Genomic DNA, 25,095 nt, shown 5'->3' on the forward strand with positions numbered 1-25,095 from the left:
TGCCTTGGAGGTTCACAACACCGTTGAGGTGTTCATGACACCGTTGAGAGGTTCATAACACCGTTGAGAGGTTCATAACACCATTATGATAAGATAAGATTTCGTTCGGATTTTTAACCCCGGAGGGTTAGCCACCCAGGATAACTCAAGAAAGTCAGTGCGTCATCGAGGACTGTCTAACTTTTTCCATTGTGGTCCTCAATCTTGTCCCCCAGGATGCGACCCACACCAGTCGACTAACACCCAGGTACCTACTTGCTGCTAGGTGAACAAGACAACAGGTGTAAGGAAACGCGTCGAAATGTTTACATCCGCCGGGAATCGAACCCGGGCGTTCCGCGTGTGAAGCGAGAGCTTTGCCAGCCAGGCCACGTTGAGAGGTTCATAACACCATCGAGGCTTTCATAACTCCACCGAGGGGTTCATAACACCACCGAGGGGTTCATAGCACAACAGAGGGGTTCATAACAGCACCGAGGGGTTCATAGCACCACTGAGAGGTTCATCACAGCACCGAGAGGTTCATAACACCACTGAGGAGTTCATAACACCACTGAGGGGTTCATAACAGCACCGAGGGGTTCATAACACCACTGAGAGGTTCATAACGGCTCCGAGGGGTTCATAACACCACTGAGAGGTTCATAACAGCACCGAGGGGTTCATAACAGCACCGAGGGGTTCATAACACCACTGAGAGGTTCATAACAACACCGAGGGGTTCATAACAGCACCGAGGGGTTCAAAACAGCACCGAGGGATTCATAACACTGAGAGGATCATAACACCACTGAGGGGTTCATAATACCTCTGAGAGGTTCATAACACCATTGAGAGATTCATAACACCATTGAGAGGTTCATAACAAAATTGAGAGGTTCATAACACCATTGAGAGGTTCATAACACCACTGAGAGGTTCATGACACCACTGAGAGGTTCATAATACCACTGAGAGGTTTATAACACCACTGAGGGGTTCATAACACCACTGAGAGGTTCATAACACCACTGAGGGGTTCATAACACCACTGAGAGGTTCATAACACCACAGAGAGGTTCATAACACCACTGCGGGGTTCATAACACCATTGAGGGGGGTTTATAATGTTCCTTTGGGTGACTTTACCTCTGGATAAGAATCACTGTTATAATTATCAGAATAGTGAAAAAAGGAATCGCTGAAGTCTGTGTCGTAACTGCAGAATGACTTACCAGATCCTCTTCAAATTTTCACCACTTTTGAAGTTTTGTAATTAATAATACCATGAATGGTATTTGTAAACCCCTGAAACATGGTTTTCAAAGAACCTAAAGATGTTTATAATACACACACAGGGCGTTATAACCTGGGTAGCACTTTATAAATATGCAAACTCCACGCCCTTTATAATACCATCGAGATTTTATAATTATTTGCGTTGGCTTTATATGTGGGTTTATACTGTCCTGGCGAGGTTAAAACGCCTGGTGTGGGTATAAGATAAGCTTTTGTTCGATTTTTTTTTTAAGCCAGTGAGAGGGTTGGTAACCCAGGATAACCCAATAGTCAATGTGTCATCGGGGACCCTTTGTCTTATTTCCATTGGGGTCCTTTAATCTTGCCCCCCAGGATCCGATCCACACCAGTCGACTAACACCCAGGTACCTATTTACTGTTAGGTGAACAGGGACAGCAGGTGTAAGGAAACATTCCCTGTATACTTTGTACATGTAGAAATAAAGATGTGATATTATTCTAACGTTTTTACCAGTGCCGGGGATCGAACACGGACGCTCAGTATGTGAAATGAGTGCGTTACTAAATGAGTCACAGGTGTGGAAAATACTGTATATATTTTCCGGAAATATGGTAATTTATAGGTAAATAGATGCCCTATATTGTATTTTTAAAAGAAGTATGTTATCGAAAAAAAGAAGAGACTCATCAGCTTGGTTTTGAATTTGGATTACAAACGTTGGTGTAATGGGAAGAATTTTTCGTGCTCTAGAGGTTAAAATTGTGTTGACACCTCTCAAATAGGAGGCGAAATTGGTGGATGTGCATTCCTGCATAACTTGAGATATCAGACGACTGGACAAGACAGCTCCAGGAACCTCAGATAAGCTCTCTAGATTTGTGTATAATTCTGGCCAGTGTTTTCATAAATTTTTTTTAGTGAGGTTTTTCTGAGTATGATACAACTTAATATCCAGTCAAATTGGTGAGTGATATTAAGATATATTTTCCTTCTGTTAAGTGTATGTGTATTTATATATAATCATTTTTTAATTTTAATATACAGTCCACAAATTTATATATTTACCAACATTCCTGGTGATGTATATTTCATTTAATTAATGGGTCCAGAGCAACTTGTGGATATGACAGTTGTAGGTATCGAAGGGGGACATTTTTTGCGACCTAGGTGTCCCAAATTCCTACTTGTCTAACTGATAAATAATAATTATCTATGTTCATTTACTGTTATGTAAATAATGATCCATTCAGCTAAATGCAATTTTCCACAACAGGACATATCGATACCCGGGAGATGTTATAACGTCTTGTGTGGGGGTTCATGGTACCCTGTAGGGTTTACGTGCGGCCAACAGTAACAGCCTGATTGATCAGATCCTGATCCACCACGAAGCCTGGTCTCAGACCAGACCACGGGGGCGTTGGCCCCCGAAACCCTCTCTGGGTATATTAAATTGGAAGTGTCGACAACTTGCTACAAATATTTAAAATTTCTTATACGTGTATACTATTTATATTTAAAAAGGTTATATTGTCAAGGAGGATTTATTTTAGTGCTGTGTGATTGGTTTATTCAGCCATGATGAAGATTTACTGTGCCGTTATTACAATCCACAGCATGTGCACTCTGACTCCACTGTCCACAATCCTACCATACCTGTGTCCGACTTCTGACACAAGCATGCCACAATTTATACTTAATGAGTTGAGACCATTTATGGATGACAGAGAATCAGTTACAATTAAAGTGTCAACCTTAGATACATGGACTCATTTGAGTGCAATGAGTATGGCAAACAGTTCTGTTTGAGGGATGGAGGCCCATATTGTTGCGTGCTCTAATTTCTTTATGAGAGCCATCACTCTGTACGACAACAGCAGCACTACCAGCTGCACCAGTGTACGACAACAGCAGCACTACCAGCTGCACCAGTGTAAGACAACAGCAGCACTACCAGCTGCACCAGTGGATTGGTGAACAGGACCATCAACGTAAATAATTTGTGAAAGAGTGTTCTGTGTGACTAAGTTATCAATTCAGTTTAAGGCATCATGTTTGGCTCCAAGACGAAGCTTTGGTTGTGATTTAAGAAGAGTTTTGGAGGGAGGGGGGGATGGAGGAATGGTAGTTTGGAATGGGGTAATATCCCATGGAGCAGGGAAGTGCCTCTGTTGCCAAACTTGACATAGATCATGTAGATGGTTGATGCGAAAGTCGGTTCTAGTTTTTTCGATCCATCTGGAAGGATGTTTATCAGTGCTGAGGACTTCAGTTGAACTTTATTGACTTAAGACTTAGGGAGATTGAGACAAGTCAGTTCATCTGTCATCATTCCATCATGCAGGAAGAGCATCCAACAAGATAAGCAGACTCTTGGATGTCACTACCGCCCGGCTCCGGCTGGGTTACAAGCATCTTTGGCAGGTTAAATCACCACCACCAGATGTAGACCTAACGAAGTGTAAACTTTGCCAGATGGACTACTGTCACACCTTGCGTCATTATGTACTGGAGTGTGATCAAATTAATGATTTCAGAGACAACTCACTCAGAAATGTTCAAGAAATAGCAAAGTATTTTATCCACAATGGTATATTACAGACCATTCTGGAGAAATACACTCACTTGGCTAATGTTTTTTTTAATGTTCGTCCGGGTCTCGAACCCTGGACCCCAGTGGTGAGGCGTGACTCTCACCACTGGGCTGTAAATAAAACATTAACACGTGTGTGCGTGCGTGCGTGCTTGTGTGTGTGTATATGTTTGTACTCTCGTGTGCATGTGTCTGTGTCCGTGCGTACGCCCTCGTGTGTGTGTATGTGCGCACGCGCTCGTGTACTCACCTAGTTGAGGTTGCAGGGGTTGAATCCAAGTGCGTCCTCGTGTGTGTGTGTGTGTGTGTGTGTGTGTGTGTGTGTGTGTGTGTGTGTGCGCGTGTGTGCGTGTGTGCGTGTGTGCGTGTGTGCGTGTGTGCGTGTGTGCGTGTGTGCGTGTGTGTGTGTGTGTGTGTGTGTGTGTGCGTGTGTGCGTGTGTGCGTGTGTGCGTGTGTGCGTGTGTGTGTGTGTGTGTGTGTGTGTGTGTGTGTGTGTGTGTGTGTGTGCGCGCGCGCTGGTATGGGCGTATGATCCACTTAATATTTGTATTTATAACTCATTACAACTGTGACCGGGTATGAACGTGTCAGTGGCTCATTACTTTGTAATTTGTTCATGATTATAACCATGTATAGGAGTGTAGAGGGTTCATTACCTTTGTAACTTGGCCAGGATTGTGACCAGATCTACCTGGAGTTCATTACCGTTATAACCAGTTCAGCTATCATAACTTTGGGGTCCAGTCCCTGGACCTATTATGTACCTCTATAATCTTTTGACTATCGCCCACACCATGGGTATGGGGTGCATAATGAAGACATTAAGTTATTACAATCAAAACTAAGCGCTAAACCCACGAGGATCATACAGCAATGATGCTGGTAAAAGGTCATAATCATAGGGAGCACTAAACCCATAGGGATCATACAGCGCCTGGAGGGTTCTAAGCTCTCTTGAGTTGGATTATATCGGACTGTCGAGGTTTGTAACCTTGGAAGGAATTTTTAATGCCAGGAAGGGAGGGGGGGGGGAGAGGAGATTATAACACTTATGAAGCATTGTAATCTGTACTGTAATATAATGGGGGATTTATGCCTTAAATCCGTTTAATATTCGCAAAAACAAGAACCAAACCCGCATGGAGTCATACATTGCTTAAGGGGATGCTGGGTTAAAATGTAATTCCAAGGTGTCCCGTAGCTCGATTGCCAGCACACTCAGCTCACACACTCGAGTCCGTGATTTGATCCCCGGTACTGGTGGAAACATTAGGACGTGTTTACTTACGACACTTGTCCATGTTCACTTAGCAGTTAATTAGGTACCTGGGTGTTAGTCGACTGGTATGGGTCGCATCCTGGGACAAAACTGACCTAATGTGCCCGAAATGCTCTGCATAACCAGGGGCTTTCTAGATAGTATATCACTGATGTCAGCAAGGACTGTATACCTTGTACACGATTGCTTGTAGAAATAAAGATTATTATAATGCTCTGGTAGGGCATTATAATAATAATCTTTATATTTAGGTTAGTTTAATATCTTTATTATGCACCCAATCCCTATCATGTGGGCGGTAGTCAAAAGATTACAGAGGTATATTACGGGTCCTGGGACTGGACTCCAAAGTTTTGATAGTTGAACAATTTACAATGGCAATGAACTAGATCTGGTCACAATCATAACCAAGTTATGTAGACAGACACACTACTCTCACAGCCAGGTAAGGCTGAGGGGCAAACAAACCATACCACGGGCGTGGTTTGAACCTGCGGTCAGTCTCAAAACTCCAGACCGTCGCGTTTTGAGACTCTCTGACTGCGGGTTCAAACCCCACCCGTGGTATGGTTTGTTTGCAATCGTATCATTACGATTTCGTGAGTCAAGGCTGAGGGGTCATATAGTATCTGGGGTACTACAGTGGAACCTCGGTAATGCACAGCTCCGTACTCGAACAATTCGGTATTTGAAAGCTTGGTTTGGTAAACAAATCGCTTGGTAGTCGACCGTTTGCTTGGCACTCGACCAAACAACCACGACCTGCCAGAACTTCACTCTAAACTATTTCTTGATTCATAGCATTTTTTGGAGTTTTTTATATTATTTGTATTAATGTTATTTGTATAAATAGTGGAGGGAAGGCGGGGTAGGGGTCGGCCTAAGAAAGGTTGGAGAGAGGGGGTAAAGGAGGTTTTGTGTGCGAGGGGCTTGGACTTCCAGCAAACATGCGTGAGTATGTTAGATAGGAGTGAATGGAGACGAATGTTTTTTAGGACTTGACGTGCTGTTGGAGTGCGAGCAAGGTAATATTTATGAAGGGATTCAGGGAAACCGGCAGGGCAGACTGAGTCCTGGAGATGGGAAGTACAGTGTCTGTACTCTGAAGGGTGTTAATGTTGCAGTTTTATAACTGTAGCGTAAGCACTTTTCTGGCAAGACAGTGATGGAGTGAATAATGAAAGTTTTTCTTTTTTGGGCCACCCTGCCTTGGTGGGAGACGGCCATTGTGTTGAAAAAAATTGTATAAATAAGTCACCATGGGGCCTGAGAGGGTTAGTGATAACAGCCAACCAAAAAGAAAATTGGTTTGGAAAAATTCGTTTTGTACTCGAACAGATCGGCACTCAATCAGCCTTCTGGAACCAATTAAGTTCGAGTGCTTAGGTTTCACTGTATATGACCTGTACAGATCGGGGTAGGTCAGGTTCAGTTACTTGGATTTTGCAGTCATCTCTTCAACCTACCACTACCTGATGCTTCCTTCCTCCACAGGCGGTACCCGCGGGTGGTGTACTCCATGCTTCGTCAGAGTGAGGACGAGCCTGAGGATGTGTTAGGCGAGATCCTCATCAACATTGGACTAGCTGCACCCGAGGACTCGAGGCCACTCACACCGTCTTCCTCAGAGACTTCTGATTCGCCGGATGTGTCTGACCATGAGGTGAGAGTGCGATTATTATAATCAGAAAGAAGCGCTAAACCACAAGGGTTATACAGCGCAGAGAGAGTGCAAGCGAGCGAGCGTTTACCCGCATTTTTATACAAGTTTTTCTTTTGCTTGACTGTTAGTATCGTTTCAGAAAAATTTGTTCTGCAGTTATCCTTTTGAATACCTGATGGGTTTAGCACTAGTGTTGCTGAATATCACTGTTGAAGACCAATGTGGTTTTTCACAAGACAGTGCTGGCATCTTGGACTGGATCTGTTCACAACCTTCAAGGTCAGTCAGTGCCAGAATATTATAACCTCATGTGTTTAGTCCCTCAGGAAATTTTTACATCCCTGTTCCCATGCTTAAAACAGCCTTGAGGCACATCAATCATCAACTTTGGTTGTATTTTCCTCAGTGTTCCAAAACATTTTTTTCCTAGCACCTGCACACTCCCTCCACCCGTTACTGCGAGCCAGTGCTCTTCCTCAGTAAATTTTACGTTAAACAAAAATTTTACACATCTTACCAAGAAAAAAATTGGCTTATGATTTTAGAGATGTTAAAATTTTCGGTATTGCTTAAAACCACACATGTATTATTTTACATATTAAAATGCAGATAATTTAAAAGTATTATGAGACCAATATTTACCTAACCTGTCTGTGAAAACTGTATATACATTTTTTTCAATATTTGTAGTAAGTAATTAATCAGACAAATAATTTTACTGTCACTTGCCAATTTCAGGAGAAAAAGAATTTGGTTTGAAGAAAACTTTGAGCTAATGTCTTTTTTTTGTCTTCAGTATTGCTTAAAATCACACATGTATTAAATAAGTTTATTCAGGTATACACAAATACAGTTACATAGATTATCATACATAGCAGCATATGTATAAAGTACCCAGGATAACCCCAAAAAGTCAGTGACTTATTTCCATTGGGGTTCTTTACTATTTGACATCCGGAGTAAACAAAGGATAATTTTAGCGTACTACACTATATGATTGACTTTTCTTAACCTAACCTTAACAAAAGCTTCACATACAAAGGTTTTTCACTTTGTAAAGTAAAAGGACACAAGTGCAACTAATGTGACATTTATTGTGGCAACGTTTCGCTCTCCAGGAGCTTTATCAAGCCATTACAAACAATACATGGACACAGAGGGTATATAAAGGCTCAGAGTGAGGTGCAATACTAGTGAGGTAACATTTCGATGTTCACTAGTGGTAGTAGTAGTAGTAGTAGTAGTAGTAGTAGTAGTAGTAGTGGTAGTGACAAAAGTAATACAATATGGTAGAGCAATTGTCCAACCTATTTTTATGTTACCCAAGTAATAGCTTTTATATCCTTTTACTCATGTACGAATTAATTGCTCTACCATATTGTATTACTTTTGTCACTACCACTACTACTACTACTACTACTACTACTACTACTACTAGTAGTAGTAGTAGTGAACATCGAAATGTTACCTCACTAGTATTGCACCTCACTCTGAGCCTTTATATACCCTCTGTGTCCATGTATTGTTTGTAATGGCTTGATAAAGCTCCTGGAGAGCGAAACGTTGCCACAATAAATGTCACATTAGTTGCACTTGTGTCCTTTTACTTTACATATTGTCGGTAATTCTACCAACTTTATTGTTTTTTCACTTTGTTGGAAATAATAGAGCAGATAAGTAATTCTGCTGGCTGTAGGCTCACAGCTCTTGTAGACTCACAGCTCTTGTAGGCTCACAGCTCTTGTAGACTCACAGCTCTTGTAGACTCACAGCTCTTGTAGGCTCACAGCTCTTGTAGGCTCACAGCTCTTGTAGGCTCACAGCTCTTGTAGGCTCACAGCTCTTGTGGGCTCACAGCTCTTGTAGACTCACAGCTCTTGTAGGCTCACGGCTCTTGTAGGCTCACGGCTCTTGTAGGCTCACGGCTCTTGTAGGCTCACAGCTCTTGTAGACTCACAGCTCTTGTAGACTCACAGCTCTTGTAGGCTCACAGCTCTTGTAGACTTACAGCTCTTATAGGCTCACAGCTCTTGTCGGCTCGGCTCACAGCTCTTGTAGGCTCACAGCTCTTGTAGGCTCACAGGTCTTGTAGGCTCACAGGTCTTGTAGGCTCACGGCTCTTGTAGGCTCACAGCTCTTGTAGGCTCACAGCTCTTGTAGGCTCACAGCTCTTGTAGGCTCACGGCTCTTGTAGGCTCACAGCTCTTGTAGGCTCACAGCTCTTGTAGGTTCACGGCTCTTGTAGACTCACAGCTCTTGTAGGCTCACAGCTCTTGTAGACTCACAGCTCTTGTAGGCTCACGGCTCTTGTAGACTCACAGCTCTTGTAGGCTCACAGCTCTTGTAGGCTCACAGCTCTTGTAGGCTCACGGCTCTTGTAGACTCACAGCTCTTGTAGGCTCACGGCTCTTGTAGACTCTCAGCTCTTGTAGGCTCACGGCTCTTGTAGACTCACAGCTCTTGTAGGCTCACAGCTCTTGTAGACTCACAGCTCTTGTAGACTCACAGCTCTTGTAGGCTTACAGCTCTTGTAGACTCACAGCTCTTGTAGACTCACAGCTCTTGTCGGCTCACAGCTCTTGTAGGCTCACAGCTCTTGTAGGCTCACGGCTCTTGTAGACTCACAGCTCTTGTAGGCTCACAGCTTTTGTAGGCTCACAGCTCTTGTATGCTCACGGCTCTTGTAGACTCACAGCTCTTGTAGGCTCACGGCTCTTGTAGACTCTCAGCTCTTGTAGGCTCACGGCTCTTGTAGACTCACAGCTCTTGTAGGCTCACAGCTCTTGTAGACTCACAGCTCTTTTAGACTCACAGCTCTTGTAGGCTTACAGCTCTTGTAGGCTTACAGCTCTTGTAGACTCACAGCTCTTGTAGACTCACAGCTCTTGTCGGCTCACAGCTCTTGTAGGCTCACAGCTCTTGTAGGCTCACAGCTCTTGTAGGCTCACAGCTCTTGTAGGCTCACGGCTCTTGTAGACTCACAGCTCTTGTAGGCTCAAGGCTCTTGTAGGCTCACGGCTCTTGTAGGCTCACGGCTCTTGTAGGCTCACGGCTCTTGTAGGCTCACGGCTCTTGTAGGCTCACGGCTCTTGTAGGCTCACAGCTCTTGTAGGCTCACAGCTCTTGTAGGCTCACGGCTCTTGTAGGCTCACGGCTCTTGTAGGCTCACGGCTCTTGTAGGCTCTCAACTCTTGTAGGCTCTCAGCTCTTGTAGGCTCTCAGCTCATGTAGACCCACAGCTCTTGTAGATTCACAGCTCTTACAGGTTTATAGCTCATGTAGGCTCTCAGCTTTTATATAAACACAATGTTCATCCTATATAAATGTAAAAAAAAAAAAGTGAAGGAGAGGCAGGGTTCCAACATTTGCATACAGTATAACACCTAAACTCAAGTATAGATGAGATACGTTCTTAGATGCATGGTACGGTGTATAACATTCATTGTTTAATGCTTCCCCATGAATAATAAGTTCTTAATAGGTTCAGTGAATGTACAATTGGTAATTAATACAAAATTAGTTGTGCATAAATTTTTGACATTAGGGCTCATTTTGTGTTTCAGCAGCCATAACTTGTTCAATGTTGCTCCGATTTATCATTAAAATTAAGGGAAAGCACTAAACCTGTAGGAGTCTTACATTCCTTTGGGTAATGGATGGCAATCAGGCTTGATCTAAGGAAGGGGAAGACAGGTCCAGTTACTCTCTTAGAGACCCCTCACTGGCAGCAAGGAACCTCCCTTGAGTGGTTCAATTTGGTTAATAATGATACAATATTTAGATGAGGGTAACTACAGAGAAAAGAATTACCATGAAGAATATGCCAGAAAGTGACCAGGGAGAAGAGATTTGGGTATGGAAAAACCTAAACACATTTTGGGTTAAATCTTTTTTTTTTAATTAAGGGTCATATATTGATCCTTTACAAAGTAGATACTGTTGGGTAGTCAAAATATGTTAATTATAAAGTTCACAAATTTCAGGGCTCAACACATCTGTCCTCACTTATATCTACTGTTAATATCAGTGATCTCATGCATATTTACAGGCAATATCCTTATACATATTTGCAATCAGTATCTGTTACTTCATACATATCTACTATCAGTGCCTATGTCCTCGTATGTGTCTACTGTCACTGTCATACACCTGTCAATTCCTGTGACCTCATGCAATCTCTCTCCAACAGGTGAACATCAATGACCTTGATGGGTCGAAGTTCACTACGATTCCTTTAAGGGCAGACGAGGCTGCTAAGAGATTCATGACCCCAGAACCTGATGAGTCAGATGAGGTCAGTTTGCTACATACTGTTCATTGGTTAAGTTTTATGACCCATGGGCAACATTGAGAATTTAGTAGATCTAGACTCACCATGCATTGGATTCTCAAATATCCAAACTATACAGGGCAGAGCTTTGACTGGATACAGAACCATTTAATAACAGTCATCACGGGTTAAGTTTTTTGAGAGGAGTGAGGGCTAGGTTGGTGAACACATTTTCAAATAGAGCATATTATTTCAGTCGATCTAAACAGTTTAAAATTCCATATTACTTGCCCAGGTTGTACCAGTCAGCCTCGTCACGTCTACACCAAATGACCATATATCACAAAAGATTAATATATTTAAATAACAGAAAATATAATACAAAACAGTGAGGCGAGATGAGTGAATTATATCTATTATGGTGCAGCTGAGTTCCTCTTCTCCAGCAGTATCTCATTATGAGCCCATTGTGTATAGCAATATTTTCCCTATGAGTAAAGTGAGACCCCATAACCTCAGAGGAGAGACTAAGAGTAAGATGTGCAACAGTTGGGTATCTATATTGTCAAAATGTTGTGCCTACTCAGCAGGCTGTCTCAGTGGAAGAGGTGACTTACCAGCAAATATTGCGGGGTAAGATAAGATAAGATTTCGTTCGGATTTTTAACCCCGGAGGGTTAGCCACCCAGGATAACCTAAGAAGGTCAGTGCGTCATCGAGGACTGTCTAACTTATTTCCATTGGGGTCCTTAATCTTGCCCCCCAGGATGCGACCCACACCAGTCGACTAACACCCAGGTACCTATTTGCTGCTAGGTGAACAGGACAACAGGTGTAAGGAAACATGTCGAATGTTTCCACCCGCCGGGAATCGAACCCGGGCCCTCCGTGTGTGAAGCGGGAGCTTTAGCCACCAGGCCACCGGGCATAAAAATAAAGGTACTCGGCTTTTGCATGCATCTTACTCACCCACCTGTTAGTATTGTGTATCATTCAGTGAGATTATATAAGATTTGATTATTATAATCAAGGGGGGAGCGCTAAACACGTAGGATTATACAGCGCCTGTGGGGGGGATGGAAGGTATTCAGACTTAATTCAGGGAACTGGGGCACAGTTCCAGTTCCCTAGATCAAGAACCCCTCACCAGCATCAAGGAACCTTCCTTGGGAGGACATATAAGGTTTGAGAAAAGCTTTCTTCTTAATCCATTCTTGCATATAAGAAACAGTATAGAGGTAAAGGCATAATACTGACAGGTATGGATATAAAGTCAATATTCAGAACAAGCATTTTGCTCAAAGTTAACCAAACGTCATGTAAAGAATACTTTTTTACATGTACTGTATCCATGGAGAGTGAGGTGCGAATTATACACTAGGTACTGATGTGGGTAGTGGAGCAATGTAGTCAGCCCACTGGTCTATTATTTAGGTTTGAACTGTTGTTGGATTATTGGTCATGCAAGATAATGTGTGCCAAGGAAATTGATAGGATTAAAGCACCCTGGTTCTGATCAGTAGTCTCTTGTGCCAATGATCTGTGATTCCAGGTGCCATCTCGATCTGTTCCCTTCTTTAATAATGAAATCGACATTTTTCAGTGCCATAAGGTGTGTACTCACCTAATTGTGGTTGCAGAGGTCGAGACTCGGCTCCTGGCCCCGCCTCTTCACCAATCGCTACTAGGTCCTCTCTCTGCTTCCTGAGCTTTTTCATACCTCGTCTTAAAGCTATATATGGTTCCTGCCTCCACTACGTCACTTGCTAGGCTATTCCACTTCCTGATGATTCTGTGATTGAGGAAATACTTCCTAACATCCCTGTGACTCGTCTGAGTCTTCAACTTCTAATTGTGACCCCTTGTTTCTGTGTCCCCTCTCTGGAACATCCTCTGTCCACCTTATCTATTCCACGCAGTATTTTGTATGTCGTTATCATGTCTCCCCTGACCCTTCTGTCCTCCAGTGTCATCAATCCGATTTCCCTCAACCTTTCATTGGACATTACCCTGAGCTCCGGAACTAGCCTTGTTGCAAACCTTGGTACTTTCTCTAACTTCTTGACTTGCTTGACCAGGTGTGGGTTCCAAACAGGTGCTGCATACTCGAGTATGGGCCTGACGTACACAGTGTACAGTGTCTTGAACGATTCCTTACTAAGGTATCGGAATGTTATTTTCAGGTTTGCCAGGCACATATATGCTGCAGCAGTTATCTGGTTGATGTGTGCCTCCAGAGACGTGCTCGTTGTTATGGTCACCACAAGATCTTTCTCCTTGAGTGAGGTTTGCAGTCTTTGTCAACCTAGCCTATACTCTGTCTGCAGTCTTCTTTGCCCTTCCCCAATCTTCATGACTTTGCATTTGGCAGGGTTGAATTCAAGAAGCTGGACCACGTATCCAGTCTGTCCAGGTCTCTTTGTAGTCCTGCCTGATCCTCATCTGATTTAATTCTTCTCATCAATTTCACATCTGCGAACAGGGACACTTCAGAGTCTGTCCCTTCCATCATGTCATTCACATATATCAAAAATAGCATTGACCCTAGAACTTATCCCTGTGGGACCCCGCTCATCACAGGTGCCAACTGTGATCCGTCTTCACGTACCATGACTCGTTGCCTCCCTGTCAGGTATTCTCTGATCCATTGCAGTGCCCTTCCTGTTATATGTGCCTGATCCTCCAGCTTCTGCATTCTCTTGTGAGGAACTGTGTCGAAGGCCTTCCTGCAGTCCAGGAAAATGCAATCAACCCACCCCTCTCTCTCGTGTCTTACTTCTGTTACCTTGTCATAAAACTCCAAAAGGTTTGTGACACAGGATTTGCCTTCCGTGAATCCGTGCTGGTTGTCATTTATAATCTTGTTCTGTTCCAGGTGCTCCACCACTCTCCTTCTGATAATCTCCTTGGATTTGCATACTGTACACGTCAGAGACACTGGTCTGTAGTTTAGTGCCTCATTTCTGTCTTTCTTAAAAACAGGGACTACATTTGCTGTCTTCCATACCTCAGGTAGTTGCCCGGTTTCAAGGGATGTATTGAAGATTGTGGTTAGTGGCACGTACAGCATCTCTGCTCCTTTTCTAAGGACCCACGGGAAGATGTTGTCTGGTCCCATTGCCTTTGAGGTATCAAGGTCACTTAGCAGCTTCTGCACTTCCTCCTCCATTGTATGTCATAAGAGCATAAGAACATAAGAAAGAACACTGCAACAGGCCTACTGACCCATGTGGAGCAGGTCTGTGTTGACCCCCCCTGGATAAGCCCAATGACTCACCCAGTCTGGTCACCTCCACTCAAGGATGGAGCATGGCACCAGACCCAGCAGCACAAGCTAGTCAGGTCCAACTCAAACCCACTCATGTATTTATCTAACCTATTTTTAAAACTACACAACGTTTTAGCCTGAATAACTGTACTCGAGAGTTTGTTCCACTCGTCCACGACTCTATTACCAAACCAGTGCTTTCCTATATCCTTCCTGAATCTGAATTTTTCCAACTTGAAACCATTGCTGCGAGTCCTGTCTTGGCTGGAAATTTTCAGCACACTATTTACATCCCTTTTATTTATTCCTGTTTTCCACTTATACACTTCGATCATATCCCCCCTAATTCTACGCCTTTCGAGAGAGTGCAGATTCAGGGCCCTCAGTCTATCCTCATAGGGAAGATTTCTGATACATGGGATCATCTTTGTCATCCTCCTCTGTACGTTTTCCAGAGCATTTATATCCATTCTGTAATACGGTGACCAGAACTGAGCAGCATAGTCTAAATGAGGCCTAACCAAGGATATATAGAGTTGAAGAACAACCTGAGGACTTCTATTATTTATACTTCTAGATATGAAGCCAAGAATTCTGTTAGCTTTATTGCAAACACTAATTCACTGTTGTCTTGGTTTTAGATTACTGCTAACCAGAACTCCTAAATCCTTTTCGCAATCAGTAGTATTAAGATCTACATTATTTAGTTTATATGTGGCATGGAAATTTAACTGTCCAACATTTAGAACTTTGCATTTGTCAATATTAAACTGCATCTGCCACTTCTCCAACCATTGCATCAGTCTATTCAAATCATCCTGAAGTGCTCTAGTATCCTCAGTAGAATGAATTGGACGGCCTATTTTGGTATCATCAGCAAATTTGCTTATGCCGCTATTTATTCCCTCATCTATGTCGTTTATGTAAATTGTGAACAACAACATGCCCAACACTGACCCCTGAGGAGCATCGCTTGTGACGTGCCCCCATTCTGATTTCTCCCCATTTATGCAAACTCTCTGTTGCCTATTTTTCAGCCATGCCTCTACCCAGGAAAAATTTTTTCCTATTCCGTGTGCCTTAAGTTTTCTCAGTAGCCTCTGGTGTGGAACTCTATCGAAAGCCTTACTGAAGTCCATATACACAATATCATATTCATTACTATGATCTACCTCCTCAAATACCTTAGTGAAAAAAGTTAGTAAATTTGTAAGACAGGAACGCCCCTTTTTAAAACCGTGTTGAGATTCATTAATCAGTCTGTGCCTGTGAAGATGGCTACGAATTGCTTCAGCATTTATTGATTCCATAAATTTTCCCACTATGGAGGTAAGGCTTATTGGTCTATAGTTCGAAGCCAAGGACCTGTCACCTGCCTTGTAAATAGGTATTACATTTGCCATTTTCCACTTATCAGGCACTATGCCAGTTTGTAGTGATATGTTAAAAAGATTAGCCAAAGGTATGCTAAGTTCCTCTTTACATTCCTTTAACTCCCTTGCAAACAGTTCATCAGGGCCTGGGGATTTGTTAGGTTTTAGTTTCTCTATTTGTCTGAGGACCATGTCACTAGTTACCGCAATCGTACATAGTTTATTCCTGTTCTACATAATCCATTTCAGGAATATTGCTAGTATTTTCCTGGGTGAAAACTGAGAGGAAGTAGGTACTGAGAATTTCACACATATCCTTATCACTATCAGTGATCTGACCAGAGTTACTCTTAAGTGGGCCAATCTTGTCCCTAATCTTACTTCTGTATACCTGAAAGAACCCTTTTGGGTTAGTCTTTAAATCCCTTGCAACCTTAGCCTCATAATCCCTTTTTGCTTTTCTTATTCCTTTCTTTATTTCTCTCTTTAATTGAATATATTGATTTCTTAACTGCCCATCCCTTCTTTTGATACGCCTATATATGCCTCTCTTTTGACCAATGAGATGTTTTAATCTATTGTTCATTCATTTGGGATCATTTTTGTTAGAACTAATTTCCCTACTCGGAAGAAAAGTTGTCTGGGCAGCTAGAACTATGCTCTGACGTCATATTGGCAACCAAGATCACCTACCTGACCCATAGTCAGGATATCCCAATTTAGCCCACCCAGGTAATTTTTCAGTCCCGTGAAGTCATCCAACACTTGTTGGTATATTCCCTGTTGATGTTCCCAGAGCCCTTCCTGTCTCTACTGTAAATACTTCCTTAAATCTCCTGTTGAGCTCCACACATACCTCATGATCGTTTCTTGCGAGTTCCCCACCTTCTGTCCTTAGCCTGATCACCTGGTCTTTGTCTTCCTCCTGATGTGGCTATATAGCAGTTTCATGTCAGACTTGACTTTCGATACTATGTTATTTTCACACTGTCGCTGGGCCTCCCTCCTTACCTGTGCATACTGGTTCCTGGCTCTTCGAATAATTTCCTTATTTTTCTGTGTTCTTTGCCTTCTGTACTTTTTCCATTCTCTAGTGCACTTAGTTTTTGCCTGCTTACACCGTCGGGTAAACCAGGGGTTCGTTCTGGTATTCCCATTATTTCTGTTGCCCTTGGGAACCAATCTTTCCTCTGCCTCCTTGCATTTTGTTGTTAGGTATTCCATCATTTTGTTTACTGACTTTCCTACCATTTCTCTGTCCCACTGAACCTCCTACAGGAAGTTCCTCAAACCTGTGTAGTCCCCTCTTTTATAGTCTGGCTTTTCCCATTCAACTCCTGTTACTCTCTCCACTTGTAACTCTATATATTCAAAGCACAGAACCATGTGGTCACTAGCTCCTAGGGGACTCTCATATGTGATGTCCTCAATGTCTGAACTGCTCAGGGTGAACACAAGGTCCAGTCTTGCTGGTTCATTCTCCCCTCTCTCTCTGGTAGTGTCCTTAACATGTTGGTGCATAGGGTTTTCCAGTACCACATCCATCATCTTGGCTATCCATGTTTTGGGACCCCAGTGTGGCTCCAGGTTTTTCCAATCGATCTCCCTGTGGTTGAAATTGCCCATAACCAGTAACTTTGCTCTGCTCGAGTGAGCTCTTCTTGCCATCTCAGCCAGTGTGTCCACCATTGCTCTCTTCATTTTCCTCTCTTGGCTTCCTGCAGTTCTGTGGTGGATTATACATCACTGCAATGATTACTTTGTGCTTCCCAGACTGAAGTGTACCTACTATGTATTCCCTTTCTCCAATCTCATCCATGCCTCCCATTTCCTCATATTTCCATCGGTTTTAACGAGCAGTGCAACCCCTCCTCCCCCTCTGCTCCTTCTATCTTTCCTCAGGATCTGATATCCTGGTGGGAAGATTGCATCTGTAATTATCTCAGTGAGTTTCGTTTCTGTAACTGCCATGATGTCTGGGGACTTCTCATTGATTCTTTTGTGCCACTCCTCATATTTATTCGTTAATCCATCCGCATTCATGTACCAAACCTTCAACTTCTGTTCTAAAACTGTGGTCCTGGGAGAATATTAGGGTTGGGAGTGCAGGAGCCCTGGCAGGGGCCTATGGGGGGGTTGTGGTGAGGGTGGGGGCAGAGTTCAAATAGGGGGGTTGCTGTAGGGGTGTGGTTCATGGTGTGGGGGGTGGGGGCAGAGGGATCAGTGTGTGATTGTTGGTTTAGATTGTTCAGTTGCCTTGGGGTTGTGGTGGTTGGAGTCCTTCTGCAGGTGTCTCTGGGGGTGTGTTTGCCCTTCCACCTGTGCCTGGGTTATTCTGCTTTTCTGTGTCATTTCCTTTCGTTTTTGCATTCTCTTTCAGTATCATCATTTCCTGTTGTGTTCTGTCTCAATTGAGGTACACTGTAACTCCAGTTTCTCTCTCAGGATCATGGTTTGAGTTGATTCTGCCTTGAAAATTACTTTGAGAGACCGTTTCCTTCTTGCGAACCACCCAATTCTCTGAAAATTTGTCACCTGGGTCATGTCGCCCTCGCCTATCACCTTAATGATACCTTCAATCGCTTTTTTCTCCTCCTGTTTTCTTTCATCATAGGTTTTCCCTTTGGCTTCCTGGAGCCCATAGACAAAAACTGATCTCTCCCTTTCTTCCTCCCACTGTCTCTCCCATTACATCCTCTGAGGTGTTTTAGTTCCTTCCCTTGGTGCATTCCTTCCTTCAATCCCTTCCCTAGCTGAGGCCCCTATGCTCATTGGTCTGTCTTTCCTGCTCAGCTGTTCCTGGCCCCTGCAAGTGTCTTATAGAGTCCCTGCATACATCCTAGCTCCTTCAATGTCTTCCGACCTCTCATTTGGTCCTAATGTGCTCCCTGACTTTGTCTTGGCCCCATGTGGGTCTGACAGGACCTTTCAATACAGTGTAGCTTCCTTGCTCCCTCCAGTCCCCTTGTCTGTGTCTGATCTAGAAGTTCCTATTGTTATGTCTGTATTATTTTTTTTTTAGGCTGTTTCAGATTTCTCAGTTCCTCTTCTAAGTGTTGCATCTCAGCTTCTGCTACTATGGCATGTTGCTCCCATGTTGCAGCTAACCTCTCCATCTTCCTTCCAAGCTCTTCTAACTTCCTTTCCCAGCCTTCCTCTCTTTTTTTGAGCTCTGCCTCCCAATCCTCCTTCCCAGATTCGTCCATCAGACCCTTGGCTCTTGGCCTTGTTCTTGGTTGCCCCATTGTACCATAGAACAAAGCTTATTTATTTTTAGAGTGGGTGTTTGTATGAGGATGGGTGTTGTAGGGAGGGGAAAGGGGAGGGAGGCAGGGCAGGGGGAAGGAGGATGTGTGGTGGGAGGGGGGCAGCATCTAAGAGTTTTAGGGGTTGCAATAGGGTATAGGGAGGGAGGAGAAAGGGAGTGTGGGAGAGGTTAGGGGGAGAGAGAGGGGGGAGAAAGACTGGGGAGAGGGAAGATAGAAGGGGGAGAGAGAGAGGGGCAAGAGTGATAGGATGGGGGATAGGAGAGGGGAAAGGGACAGAGTGGCCAAGAGAGTGGGTAGTGAGAGTTGTGAGGGGGAGAAGGATGAATGACGCATGCATTGTTATCAGCCTTAAATGTATACTGGTATACAAAACTAGGGATGCCAAGTCCATGATAACACTCTTCAGGTCGCTTGTTCTATCTAGGCTGGAATATTGCTGCACACTAACAGTACCTTTCAAGGCAGGTGAAATTGCTGACCTAGAAAATGTAGAGAGAACCTTCACGGCGTGCATAACAGAGATAAAACACCTCAATTACTGGGAGCGCTTGAATTTCCTGAACCTGTACTCCCTGGAACGCAGGTGGGAGAGATACATGATTATATACACCTGGAAAATCCTAGAGGGACTAGTACCGAACTTGCACACGAAAATCACTCACAACAAAAGCAAAAAGACTCGGCAGACAATGCAACATCCCCCCAATGAAAAGCAGGGGTGTCACTAGCACGTTAAGAGACAATACAATAAGTGTCAGGGGCCCGAGACTATTCAACTGCCTCCCAGCATACATAAGGGGGATTACCAATAGACCCCTGGCTGTCTTCAAGCAGGCACTGGACAAACACCTAAAGTCGGTACCTGACCAGCCGGGTTGTGGCTCATACGTTGGATTGCGTGCAGCCAGCAGTAACAGCCTGGTTGATCAGGCTCTGATCCACCAGGAGGCCTGGTCACAGACCGGGCCGTGGGGGCATTGACCCCCGGACTCTCTCCAGGTAAACTGGTGTTTAATTCTGGTATCTCAGCTCCATGATGGTTTCTCCTATGTACAGTACTGTTCATCACAGCAGAAGTGTTGGTGTATACACCAACACTTCTGCTGTTTGGTTTTGTGAATTCAAATCTGGTAAGATCATGAATGGTTTTTGATGAGATTACTGCTGTGTAGAAACACTTTTCTTTAATGACTTCATGGGTAGATCTACAGTGTTACCTATTGGAAAAAATAAGGAAAATATATGAGAATTTCTGAGACATCTGTAGTTTTGGACAAATTATAATCAAAACAAAGCACTAAACCCTCAAGGGTTGTACAGGCGCTGGATGGACATTATAACTGAAATTGTAGTACTGAATTGTTAATGGTGGCATATTCTTCTTCCAAAATTTATTAAAGGGAACATACTAAATAGAACCAGGATACTTTCAACGTAGCAAAACCCTTGGCACATATTAATTTTGCATGGGAAACAGCCGACCTATTGTACAACAGTTCAATAGGGAGAAGCGAAAGAGAAAGTGAGAAGCAAATGATAGGGAGAAGCGAGAGAGAGAGGATTATTATAATGAAGCGCTAAACCACAAGGGCTATACAGCACTGCAGGGCAGGAAGGAAGCAAGGGTATCAGGTGGCAAAAGGGAGATGGATGAGTAATAGGTTACGGAGAACAGCGGGGCAGTGGATAGTGAAAGGGTAGAGGGTAGCAAGAGATTGAGGTAGAAAGGGCTGAGGGAAGTGCGAAAGGTATCAGAGTTTGTGGAGTAAATCAGTCATTGTCAAGAAGTCAATGAGAGAGTCAGGATTAGAGGAGGGTCCATCAGCAAGAAGGGAAGGTAAAGAGAGAGTAGTAGAGCAGAGATGACGTTGGAGGTAAATTCTGCATGCTCGTTGATAGAGAGGGCAGTCTAACAGAATGTGGCTAATTGATACTTGAACTTGACACTTCTCAGCGAGAGGAACAGGGTGCCTCTCCATGAGATACCCATGAGTAAGACGAGTGTGGCCAATGCGAAGGCGGGAGAGAGTAGTCTCCCAACCTCGGCACTGATGACAAGAAGACGGCCAGTAACCTATGCTCGGTTTAATAGAATGAAGTTTGTTACTGAGTAGAGTTGACCAACGTTGTTGCCAACGGGTGTGAAGGTGGGTAGCTATTACAGCAAAATAGTCCAGAAATGGAACACCTCTATATGACATTGGTAGGTCATGTACTGCTGACCGCTCAGCAGTGTCTGCCTGTTCATTGCCCTGTACGTCAACATGACCAGGGACCCAACAAAAAACAATATCTTTATGCTTGGTAGAGATACGGTAGTAGCCAAAGTTGGATGCGGAGAACTAAGGGGTGAGGTGTATCAAATTTCCGTATAGCCTGTAGAGCACTAAGGGAATCTGAGACAACCACAAATGATGACACAGGCATAGATGCGATACAAATAAGTGCTGCAAGAATGGCATACAATTCAGCAGTAAAAATGCTAGCCGAAGATAGTAAATGCCCTCGCACGACGCTGTCCGGAAACACTGCTGCAAATCTGATGCCGTCAGAAGACTTAGAGCCATCTGTGTACACTGCGATGGCATGAGAATGAGAGTGGAAGTGGTCAAGAAAAAGAGAGCGGGAAGCCACCATAGGCAGTTGGGCTTTCGAGAAAGGGAGTGAGAAAGAACAGGTCTGAACAGCTGGAATTTCCCAGGGGGGTAGGGAAAAGCGAGATGCTACATGAACATATAAAGGTTGTAACTGAAGGGGCTGTATAGTCCTTGTGGCTTAGCGCTTCTTTTTTGATTATAATAATAATGTAACTGAAGGGAAGACGAACGAATGTAGGCGAAGAGAGAAGGGGCGGAGTAAACAGGGGCGGCGAGCAAATAATGTCTACTAATATCAGTGACCATTCTATAAATGGAAGGATTGTGGAGATTGTGAGAGCGTACATAGTAGCGAAGGCAATGGGCATCACTGCGATCAGACAAGGATGGAATATTTGCTTCTGCATAGAGGCTCTCAACAGGGGAAGAGCGAAAAGCACCAAGGCATAAACGTAATCCTTGGTGATGGATGGGGTTAAGGCTAGAGTAGCAGGAGAGGCTGCTGAATAGATCTGGTCACCATAATCGAGTTTCGATAAAATGAGGGCTGAATGTAGGCGAAGTAGAGTTCGACGATCAGCTCCCCATGAAAGATGAGCAAGGGTTTTAAGAAGGTTCAGCTGGCTGTGACAAGTTACCTTCAGAGAGGTAATGTGAGGTTTCCAGGGTAACCTACGGTCAAAGAGAAGGCCTAGAAACCTGATTGTATCACGTTCAGGGATATGGGAGCCATAGAGGTACAAAGGATGATCGGAGATGACAGAGCATCTAGTGAAAGTAATTTGGTGAGTTTTGGTACTGGAAAATTTAAACCCTTGTGTGGTGGCCCAATTGGAAACACAGTCGACTGCATGCTGGAGAGAAACTGTAATGAGATGACAGTCAGTGCCTGCACAAGCAAAGAGAGGAGAGAGGAGAGAGAAGCAAGAGAGAGGGAGTAGCAAGAGATGCAAGTTCCTGATCCAGCAAGAGACCCTCCTTGGCTAGCTGCAAGAACTGTGTCAAAACTGTCAGAGGTGACAATAAGGCAGGAGGAGCTGCATTTCCTTCTTAAATCTCTTAACCAAGAAAAAGCTGTGGATCCAGATAAGTTGAGCCCAAGATTGCTGAGAAGATGTGCAGACCAGCTAGCAGCACCTCTAACTTGCATCTTTTCAGCACTGCCTAGTACAGGATAAATGACCTTCTCTGTAGAGATAGGCAAATGTAGTCCCTGTTCACAAAAAGAAAAGCAGAGCAGAAATCAGCAACTACAGACCAGTGTCACTCCTGTCAATCACTGGCAAGATCCTTGATACAATAATCTCAAGACAAATGACAGTTTTTTGACTACCACTCACTACTTTGTGACTGCCCCTTGTGGTTTAGTGCTTTTTTTATTATAATTTGTGACCGTCAGTATGCTGATCTGTTGTTAAACCTCTCTACTAAATGGCACCGGTCACTAGATGAATCCAAAGTCAGCTGTGTGGTAGCACTAGACAGTGCTGGTGCTTTCGACTGAGTGTGGTACCAGGGCCTCTTGGCAAAACTGCAAACACTGGAAATTGCAGGCTCTACACTATGTCTCCTCGGTGATTATCTTCATGGTAGATCTCTAAGGGTAGTTCTCAATGGAACAGAATCAACAAGACATCCTATTGGGGCGTTTCACAAGTGTGCTGGGACCATTGTTATGGAATGTCTACTTCAGTGATCACCTTCATCTCATCCCAGAATCCCATGCATATGCAGACGACTGTACTCTGACATTCACTTATCCAAGAGAAGAACTGCCAGGTGCTCTAAGCTACATCAAGCACCGGCTAAGAGCTATGTCAGCTTGGGGAAACAGGTGGCAAGTAACATTTGCACCTGAGAAAACACAAATGATGGCCTCTAGGCACCATGATGGTAATGCCAGTGCAGTAGTATGAATGGGAGGGTGTTGGTACTTGGCGGAGAAGTTGATATCTTTGGGGTGAAATTTGACTCCAAACTGACCATGAAGAACCACGTTGTAAATCTTGCAAACACGGCAGCCAGGAAGCTTACAGCACTTCGCCGTATCTCGCATCTGCTTGACAGTAGGGGTTGCAAGATTCTGTATGAGGCACAAGTATGCTCACACCTTGAGCATACTCCACTTTGTTGGTTTGCCTGCCCCCCCCCCTCTCATCTGCGACTGCTTGACAGAGTAGAGAACAGAGCAAGACGTCTCATCTCTCGCCTGGACCCATCCTGGATACATCTGTTATTCCAGCAGAACCTTCAACACAGGAGGGATGTGGGTGACCTTACTGTTATGTACAAGGCCAATATTGTCAAACTACCACACTTGGATCCACTTCGAGGACAGCATGAAGTAAGCTTCTGTACCACAAGGGCAGAAAGCAGCAACTTCACTCTGGCTGTACACTTCTCCAGAACATCACTTCATCTGAAATCATTTATCCCCAGGATGACTCGAGTCAGGAACACATTCGTACAGCATTGTGATGTCAACGAGATAGTTGATCAAATGAAAATGCTGGCCCACAGATGGCTCCAACTTCATCCTGTTCCCCACTTGTATGTTTCATAACAATAAAAATGCTTTCAAATGAGCTGATGTAGGTAACAGCTCTTAGCTTGTCAATAAAATTAGGAATACTTAACTTGTAAATAGCTTGTCAGTAAAGCTAGGGATCCTTAACCTAACTTTGTCAAACTCTGTAAAAAAAAAGGGGGAGAGAGAGAGAGAGAGAGAGAGAGAGCACGAGAGAGAGAGAGCGCGAGAGAGAGCGCGAGAAAGAGTGCGAGAGAGAGCGCGAGAGAGAGTGCGAGAGAGAGAGAGAGCGCGCGCGCGAGCGAGAGCGAGCTAGCTAGCTGCACCAAAGTACGAACAGCAAGGACACATCTGTCAGAACTGTACAGGGGTGTGATAGAGGACGTGGAGGAGGAAGATGACATTTACAGTCGTCTCACCTTCCACCAACACAGTCCCAGTCCTGGTAGTCAGTAAATGTAGGGCTGATAGTGCTGTCCTGGGAGACAGTAATGGTGACCTGGAGTTTAACTGGAGAGAGTTCCGGGGGTCAACGCCCCCGCGGCCCGGTCTGTGACCAGGCCTCCTGGTGGATCAGAGCCTGATCAACCAGGCTGTTGCTGCTGGTTGCACGCAAACCAACGTATGAGCCACAGCCCGGCTGATCAGGAACTGACTTTAGGTGCTTGTCCAGTGCCAGCTTGAAGACTGCCAGGGGTCTGTTGGTAATCCCCCTTATGTGTGCTGGGAGGCAGTTGAACAGTCTCGGGCCCCTGACACTTATTGTATGGTCTCTTAACGTGCTAGTGACACCCCTGCTTTTCATTGGGGGGATGGTGCATCGTCTGCCAAGTCGTTTGCTTTCGTAGTGAGTGATTTTCGTGTGCAAGTTCGGTACTAGTCCCTCTAGGGTTTTCCAGGTGTATATAATCATGTATCTCTCCCTCCTGCGTTCCAGGGAATACAGGTTTAGGAACCTCAAGCGCTCCCAATAATTGAGGTGTTTTATCTCCGTTATGCGCGCCGTGAAAGTTCT

At 44.2% G+C, this 25,095-nt stretch overlaps 1 protein-coding gene across 1 annotated transcript in view; it reads left to right on the forward strand.

Annotated features, from left to right (window-relative positions):
- The window catches only part of LOC128698982 (uncharacterized), a 152,451-nt gene that overhangs the window by 115,718 nt on the left and 11,638 nt on the right, over window positions 1-25,095 (forward strand). Inside the window, exons 2-3 of the mRNA XM_053791484.2 lie at window positions 6,608-6,776; window positions 10,966-11,070. Coding sequence (XP_053647459.2) covers window positions 6,608-6,776; window positions 10,966-11,070 — 274 coding nt within the window. The remainder of the gene's footprint in view (window positions 1-6,607; window positions 6,777-10,965; window positions 11,071-25,095) is intronic.

The sequence above is a fragment of the Cherax quadricarinatus genome, chromosome 55 (genome assembly GCF_038502225.1).
Source record: "Cherax quadricarinatus isolate ZL_2023a chromosome 55, ASM3850222v1, whole genome shotgun sequence".
In the NCBI taxonomy this organism is placed as follows: Eukaryota; Metazoa; Arthropoda; class Malacostraca; order Decapoda; family Parastacidae; genus Cherax; species Cherax quadricarinatus.